At 47.3% G+C, this 8,761-nt stretch overlaps 1 protein-coding gene across 1 annotated transcript; it reads left to right on the top strand.

Annotated features, from left to right (window-relative positions):
• Positions 1–2,283: 2,283 nt before the first annotated feature.
• On the top strand, positions 2,284–3,324 carry IVL (involucrin; the record flags this gene model as incomplete). Its single annotated transcript, XM_084242414.1, has 1 exon — positions 2,284–3,324. The coding sequence occupies one exon, from the start codon at positions 2,284–2,286 to the stop codon at positions 3,322–3,324; it is 1,041 nt and encodes a 346-aa protein (XP_084098540.1).
• Between the last annotated feature and the right edge of the window lie 5,437 nt (positions 3,325–8,761).

Here is an 8,761-nt window from a genome sequence, read left to right as displayed (position 1 = left end):
TTAAAAAAAAAAAAACTTAGGATACCCTCTCAGTGGGGGAGCCAGAGCCTCGAAATGGAGCTGACAGGCTGAGTCACCCACCAGCCAGATCTGGGGAAGAGCCTGGAGGAGGAAGGAGAGCGGGTGCCTGGGGGAGAGGGAACAGGCCCCACGCCTGTAGGTGGGGAGCCCTGGATTTTTGTCCTAGGAACTAAGGGTCCTGAGACAGGATCTTTAAAACCACAGCAGTGAGTTTGGGTTTTATTCCAGGGCCATTGGCAGGGGAGAGGGGCAGGTGCCAGTCCCTAATCTGAAAGAAAGCCTTGGAGAAGGCAATGAATACTTTGTTTTTGACTTTGCACCTTCCCCCATTTCAAAAAAAAAAAAAAAAGATAGAAACCATCTTAACATCAACAGCAATGTATGCACATAGATTATATTATATACCGAATGCCTTCTTCCTTGCCTTAGTGGCCCATACTTTGAAACATGGCATTCTTGGGGACTTCTTTAACTACAGCTCTGGACAGGGGGTCTGGGCAGCCCCTGGCACACAGCAGGAGACCCCTAGAAGCTTTCTATCTGATCCTTCTGGCCAGAAGTCGAAGCCCCTCCCCTTGAGGAGAGTGTTTATTTCCACACAGTGTGGAGTTATAGGTGAATCCTGAGAATTGGTGGGCAAGTGGCCATGAGGACCCCCAGCAAGCCCATCCCTTCATAAGAAGTGACATCCCAGAGACACACAACTTTCCATTCTTTGCCCTTGGAAAGGAATCTGTCAGCCCAATCATAAGAATAGTCTCATTTTACAGGTGAAGTTGGGATGCAGAGAAGCCTGGATGAGGTCACAAAGTCATAGGAAAAGGGGACCAGATTCCTGAGCTGTCCCCCTCACCTCCCCGTGCCAGGTCAGATGAACGTCACAGGATGACCCGGCGCCAGAGCTCTGTGGCCAGGCGGGAGCTGTGTATCTCTGTGAAAAGGGGCCCTGAGGGGTTTTCTGCTCAAGGTGTCTGTGATGAATCAGGATGGGGTTGCATGAAGTTGACCAACTGGAGTGGTGAAACCAGTCCATCTCCTTCAAGTTGGGCAGGAGGCAACACTGGGGAACAGTATAAAGGGTGTCCCAGACCCTGCCCAGCTCAGCAATCCACTAGACGCCTCTCCAGCCGTCCCTCCTGACAGTTTGGTAAGCAAAAGTCAGCTGGGGAAGCAGGGTTGGGGCAGGCGCCATCAGGCCAGAATGTGGTGGTGGGGCCAGCTCAGGTACTGGAAGGCATCACTCGCAGCCTGGGCTCAACTGGACGCCTATCTGTCCTTCTCGGGGGACCCAGGTCACTGTGACCAGGGTCTCACCTGGACACAGGGGACAGACGGCACTCCCCTCTTATCCCATCTGTGCTTGGGACCATATTTTGGGGGAGGGAGAGAGAAGAAAGAAGAGGAAGTAATGTCTTTCCCAAAACTGTTAGATTTTGCCTTTTTTGTGGGGACAGGGGGTTTGGGAAAATGCTTGGAACTGTTGGTCATGTAGCTGAAAGGGAGAACTGTAGAATGGGGGGAAATTTCTATTTGGAAAAGTCCCAGAAAGAGCAGGGCAGGGAAACCTACTTTAGAAATATGAAGCTTGAAAGAACCAGCTTCAACTTTCAGCAGCTTTGCAGCCCCGCCAACGCCCCTCACCCCAAACCCCAGGACTGTAGCTAAAGCTCAGGAGATTGGGCAGCAAACAGGTCAGTTTGCTCAGAGGAGACATCTGGGGCCCAGAGAGTCTAAGTGCCAGACATAGTATCTCCGGGGTAGATTTAAAGCAAGAATGCATTGCGTGACTGCCCCCCCAGGCTCACCCCAGGTCCACTCATTCCAGGGCCACAGTTCTCCAGGATTCAAGACTCCTCCAGGAGACATATCTTTTTCTAGGGCCTCCCCACATGCTGTCAGAATCCCAGAACTCATCAGTCCTCCTTGGCCAATGGGGGTCAGAAAGGACAGAGACCGGGGTTCCCAAAGCGGGAGCATCTGCCTTGCAGAGGGGCTGGAGGCTAGAGAGTAACCACTTTGCTGGTGCTTTTGAGAGAGGAGGGTCTCAGGAGGGCCTCTTCCTGCCTCTCCTGCTCCTGCTCTTCATTCTCTGCTGCTTCTGGGCTACGGCCTCCTGAGGGGAGTGGAGAGCGCCCCACCCAAAGGAAGAGAGGGGATGCTGAGAACCCAGGCACTGCTGTGGATTCCCAGGGATCCTTCCTCTCTTCAGCCATCCCCTCTGACCCCTCCTGTTTTTCAGATTGACCTAAAGCAGCTTCAAAGATGTCTGAGCAGCAGACTCTGCCAGTGACCCTTCCCCTTGCCCTCAGTCAGGAGCCCCTCAAGCCTGTTTGCCCTCCCACCGATACCCAGCAGGAGCAAGTAAACCAGCCAACTCCATTGCCTGCCCCATGTCAGAAGGTGAACTCAGAGTTCCCCAAGGAGTTTCCTCTGCAGCATGGGGAGAAACATGCCACTCCTGTGAAGGGGGTGCCCGAGTGCAAGTGTGAGCCCCAGCCCCAGGAGCCACAGGGGCAGGAACAGCATCTGCACCAGCTGGAACAATATTTGGGTACACAGCAGCAAGAGCCACAGGAGCAGGAACAGCAGCTACATCAGCAGGAGCTACAGGAGCAGGAAGGACAGCAGCAAGAGAAACACACAGAACATCAGGAAGCAGAGATCCTGGAGCAGCAGCTGGAGCAGAAGAGACCTCAAAGGGAACAGGAGCTAAAGGAGCAGCTGGACAAGGAGAAGAAGCTTCTGGATCAGCAACTGGATCAAGAGCTCGCAAACAGAGGAGAGCAGCTCTTGGAGAAACCTCAGGAAGCAGAGAGCCTGGAGCAGCAGCTGGAGCAGGAGACTGCTCAAAGGGAGCAGGAGCTAAAGGAGCAGCTGGAAGAGAAGAAGCTTCTGGACCAGCAACTGGATCAAGAGCTCACAAATAGAGGAGAGCAGCTGCTGGGGCACCTGGAGAAACCTCAGGAAGCAGAAAGCCTGGAGCAGCAGCTGGAGCAGGAGAAAGCTCAAAAGGAACAGGAGCTAAAGGAGCAGCTGGAAGAGGAGAAGAAGCTTCTTGAGCAGCAACTGGATCAAGAGCTAGCAAACAGAGGAGAGCAGCTGCTGGGGCAGCTGGAGGAGCAGGGGATACAACTGGAGCGAGCAGAGCAGCGGGAAGGGCAGGCTGAGCAGTCTGTATTTGTCCTAGTTCCCGGCCAAGTCCAGGAGACACTACTAGTCCAGCCACTGAAGGGAGCGGTCTTGCCCTCTGTAGAGCAACAACAGCAGAAGCAGGAGGTGCAGTGGCCCCCCAAACATAAGTAACCGTTCCCATTCCAGAGGCCCTCAGGCCACCCCACACAAATGAAGAGAGAGCCAGTGACTTCCCTTACCTCAGGTCCCCGACTGGGCGGCCCACCTCATCTGTGAACCCATCTGCCCCTGCCCCTGTTTGCTTCTGACGGGGAAGGGGGAGTGATTGCCCACCACCCACCCCTGATGATCCCAATCCAGCCTCCGGGAACAAGAACCTCTGCCTGAGGAGATACTTACTCCAGTAACTGACTTCATCCCCTGTGCTATAGCTGAGCTTGTGCATGCGTACAGGAATATAGAATAAATGCTCGAGTTGCCGGGACCTTGTGTTCTCTTTGGCTTTTTCTCTTTTTTCTCTCACCATATACAAACCTGTGTATGGGTTTATGACCACCTCTGACTATCCTGGCCAGTTCCCAAAAGACCACAGAGTCCCTCTTTGATTCTGTTCTCAAACCCAACACATTCAACAGCTTGTAAAGAGGAGACCAAAAAAAAAACAGAAACACTTCCCTCATCCACCTTGAAGCACAGCTTGCTGGCTCTGAGAAAGGGGTGTTCCCATTGGGAGGAAAGAGGTCTATGCGCCTAGGCCCAGCACCGCCCTACACCACACACACTGCACCCAATCCTAGCCCACAGCCAAGGGCACAAGAAGGGAGGGTGTCCATCTGGGCTTTGGTTCCTTCCAGAGTTTGCTCTCTGCAGGATGCTCTCATGGTCTCCAGGAGTCTGACAGACTGCCTCTCAAGAAAGGCAAGGAAGATTGTGGGAGAGTAGGAGAAGTAGAATTTGGCCAAGGTGGGGAGAAGGGAGACTTCCAACCTGGTCACCCGTGGAGAAAATGACAGGGCCCCCAAAGGCAGGGCTAGCTGGCTTCAGGGAAGCCAACAATGCTGACAAGGGAGGAAAATATAGACCCAAGGTCTCTGCAGCCACCGAGCATTTCTGGCGTCTTTCCTGCCACCCATTACATCAGGACTTGGGGGCTCCTTCCTGGGGATGCCTCCCAAGAATCACCTGGCTTTAATTATTTAACTACATCATCTCAGGCAGGTTGTCTGAAGCTACTCAAAGCTCTCTTATCTTGGTCACAGGATGTGTCAGGGACAGCCCCATGGAGACTTCCAGAAGCTCCTCACTCAGTAATTGTGAATGGCACTCTGCATCCCTTTTGCCCCACCTCACCACAGTGCCACTGTCTGTTCCATGGACATTCACTCCTGGGTGATGATACCACCATCCCTGTGGTCACCTAAGCTAGAGACTTGGTCCTCGCTCTTCACTCCTCTTCTGGCCTTCCCACCAATGGTCAAGTCCTTACTATCCCTCCAACTGCTCCCAAGTTTGGACTGACTGAGGGCATTTCTCACCTGACCTATTATAATGGCTTTAGCCAGTCCCTTGCTCTTGCTCCCCTGTCTTTCACAGCCCCCAGATCTACCCATCACACAGAAGACAGGGTGTCCCCTTTAAAATCCTGACATAACCACAGCCTTCCTGGGGCTACCACCTTCCAGTAGCTCTCATCATTTAGTGGATGAGACACAGACTCAAGCCCTCCTAGCAGGACAGAGTTAAAAGGACATCTGGATAGGACTGGGTGGGGAGATTGGGCACAGAGGAAGAAGTTTTCAGAAGCACTCATACATAGTCTGTAAATTTTTTTTGAAGCCTTAAGTCTTAAGTCTTGAATTTTTTTTTAATAAACTTTATTTTTAAGGCAGTTTTTGATTTATAAAAAAAAGTTAAGAAAATATAGTACAGTTCCCATATATTCCACACCCAGCTTCCCTCACTATTGATGCTACATTAGAATGGGAGATTTATTATATAATTAACAAAGCAATACTGACACATTATTTTTAGCTGAAATTCATTGTTTATTTCAATTTCCATAGTTTTTAACCTAAAGTCTTTTTCTGCTCCAGGATGTCCTCTAGGATGTCACATGACAGTCAGCTGTCTGGTCTCCTAGGACTCCTCTTGATTCTAACAGCTTCTCACACTTCCCTTGTTTTTGGTGACCTTGCCAGTACTAAGAGGTCCTGGTCAGGTATTTTGTAGAATATCCCTCAGTTTGGGTTTGTCTGATGTTTGTCACAGATTTTCTCAGTTAAGTGTTTTTAGGCAGAAGACCAAAAAGATAAAGTGCCATTTTCATCACATTCTGTTAAAAGTAAATTCTATTAACATGATTTATTACCCGAGTGTCTCCCTGGGGCTGTGCATCAGGTTTCTCCATGTAAAGTTACTTTCCTCATCCCACCCCCAATCTGCCATCCTTTCATAGTGTATTCTGAGGGGGGAAGTCATTATGCAAAGCCAAGCCAACCATTACATGGGGTGTTCAGCTCCCCATCAAAGAGGGCAACAACATAACGTATGAGGATTTTTTTGTACAGGAAATTCACTTCTCCCCTGTATTTGCTTGCTTAGTTATTTAATTACTTATATCAATGTGAACTCATGGACATTTATTTCTTACTTGGACTATAATGCAATAATGCTTTATTTTTTGTTATTTTTATTGGGGTAAAGAACACATAACATAAAACTTAATCATCGTACAGTGCAGTGGTGCTAAGGGCACTCAAACCATCCATCAAACACAGTCCATCTCCAGAACTCCCTTCATATTGTAAAACTGAATTTTATATCCACAAAACCAGGAATCCCTGACTCTCAACCCCAGCCACCGGCGGTAATTGTTTCCTTTCCCTTTTGTCTGTGTCCTTTGCCCCCTGGCCCTGCTCTCTGGTTACCACATCCCACTGTCACTGTAAGCGTGTGGGCCTGCTAGAATTAAAAAGCTGCTTAAGCCACCATTCTGGCTATGCAGTTCAGCCTTCTCAGTGCAAAGTCCATTTGACCCAGTCAATCAATTAGCTATTGATCCTGCAAAGGTTCCTCTCAAGTTAAACCAGAGCAGGAAGCTTCATCCTCTGGGACAATGAGTATACATCACGAAGAGTAAGCAGGAGCCCCTGGGGAACCGTTGACTGATATACCACTTTGCGTTCCAAGAATTATCAGTGAAATGCCTTGTTAACAAGATTGATACCAGGAGTAAGGGTCAGAAGCTTGATTTTGCTCTTCAAACATTGAGCCATAAAATTGGGCTATAAATCTTAATTCAGATTTGCAGACTCCTCTCCCCAAAAGTCTAGATAACCAAAACATACATTCCTTCCTCCTAACTTTACAGAGGGCAGCAGTTTTGACAGCAGTGTCTGTAAAACAGACACCCTTGTTTTCCTTTGCATTCTGTGTTGAGTGTCCAGGAATCTTTAGCATTGTCAGAGACTTGGGCTTGGGGCTTGTATTTAAAGGATCGTATAGCTTCATTTTACTGGTTTCCCTGAGGCATTTCCAAAATATGCCAAACTCATGGGCAACTCCAAAGGCATACTTGCCAATAATATAAATGTTAGCAGTCAAGTAACTGGCAAGAGCTAGGGCAGTAGGTTTCACCTGCAGTTCCTCAGAGCAGCCCTATGATTGTAATGGGTGTGGAAATAAGTCCTTCTGAAAAGTAGTTTACTCATTTATTGCTGCATTTGAACTTGTGCAGCCTGAATTTATACATTCAGAGTTTGTGTTGCCCTTTTCTTGGTAGCTTTTTGAAGGGTTTTAGACAATTGTTCAGTCAAATTAACCAAATCATGAGTTTCCATAAGTTGTGCTGTTCAACCAGAGGAGAAAATTTTTCTTAGCCCATTAATCAAAGGAAGAATCCAACAGGGAAAAGATATCATAGTTTAAATCATCTATGCCCACGGATTGCTTAAAAATCTTTTCAAATCAATTAAAATAATCAAGTACAATTTCTTTGCATATTTGAGATCATAATTGAATATTCTCCCACTCTGTAATTTTAGGAAAAACTCTATAGGGATGGCCTTACGAGAACCCCTTCCTAATTTAAGAGTTTATGTTTGACGTTTGCATTTTCTATGAATTATTTTATTTTATATAATTCTTACATCATTTTTCATTTTTGCATAATGTATGCATTTTCATTTTGGTTATATTCCCCATACAATTCCCACCCCCTTTTTCTGACCCTAATCCCTCTTCTCCTCCCCCTGCCCACCACAGTAGAGTGTCTCTGGTCTATAGTTGCTTGTTGATTTTGCATTTTTTTAAGGCAAGTCTTCTAAGGAATTTTTCCCTTAGTTATTTATTTGTTGGTGGATAGGGCTCTGCGCTCTACTAAAGTAGATGAATAAGTTGGTACAAGTCAGGGTAACCTGGTTTATAAGTTTGGATGAGCAAGTCAAACTCTTTGGCAAAGCCTGTAGGGCATGTGAGCACATCAGAGAATTATTAGTAAATTTCCTAAATTCAAGTTTTGTTCAGAGAACATATGTAATTAAAAGTATTCCTAGTCCACCTTTATTTAAATTACTTAAAAGGAACAACAAGGATCACAGAGTCTTGTTCCATCATTATAGAAAGGAGGTTCAGTCAGAGGTGGGTATTTAAAAGGTGGGCAGGTATCTACAGAAGGTGTGTACAGAAGTGTATACAGAAGGAGGTGATGGAGTAGAAGCTGGACGGATGTGGAAGAAATTGTGATCACTCTTCAAGCTTGGCTAACCTTTTTTTTTTGGGGGGGGAGTAAAAATTTTTCTTCTTTAGGCTTCATATTAACAACCTGAAAAGAGACAAATATATCAGCCTCCCCCCCTTTTTTTTGATACTTCCAGGTAACAAAATATGCTTCTCATTCAGTTTGTTTGGTTCCACAATTCTTTTCTCATTGAGCACACATATACGCTGATTTTGGAATCTAAAGGAATCCCATGGGGGGAAATGAAGGCTCAGATTAACCTGGTACTATATGCCCATCTAACTGAAAGTTTACATAAAGAACGGTCATTTTCCTTAAACAAAAATCATAAGGAGTCCCAAAGAGACACTGCCCATTGTCAGTTCCTTGGGAAATGGACACCCCAAAATGTGACCTGAAAAGGGCAAAACGTTTCCCTATAGATTTGTAACAGAGGACACCCAAATAAAGTCTGAACCTAAACCAAGGCAGGCAGTTGATACCCAAGAGCACTTACCACTAGACCAGAGACCACCAGGGTGGGCATCGGAGAGCAAGAGCTTCTGCCAGTCACAGGAGTCACTTCTCTGGAGCACACTTCTCTGACACCGTGAAGTGTCAGCAAACAGAGGCATCTGTGACTCACGGTCTTAGGAATTATCCTTCAAGTAAGACAGTATAAAACTGACTCTGTTCCCCAAATGGCACTGGGGGCTTACAGTTTTCGGGGGTTGAACAGGCAGTTCCACACACTGTTTGAGCGGGTACAAGCATGGAGTCATGGTCTACTGTTTCACCTCTCTCTGCTGTCACAGACTTCACAGCTGTGTGCCAGGCTTCCAGGACTTCCTCAGTGGTCACAGTTTCACTTCGCCCTCATCCAGGTGGAGA

This window comes from Talpa europaea (genome assembly GCF_964194135.1).
Source record: "Talpa europaea genome assembly, chromosome: 9".
Classification (NCBI taxonomy): Eukaryota; Metazoa; Chordata; class Mammalia; order Eulipotyphla; family Talpidae; genus Talpa; species Talpa europaea.
Note: the sequence above shows the minus strand (reverse complement) of the source record. Positions and strands in the feature narration are given on the sequence as shown.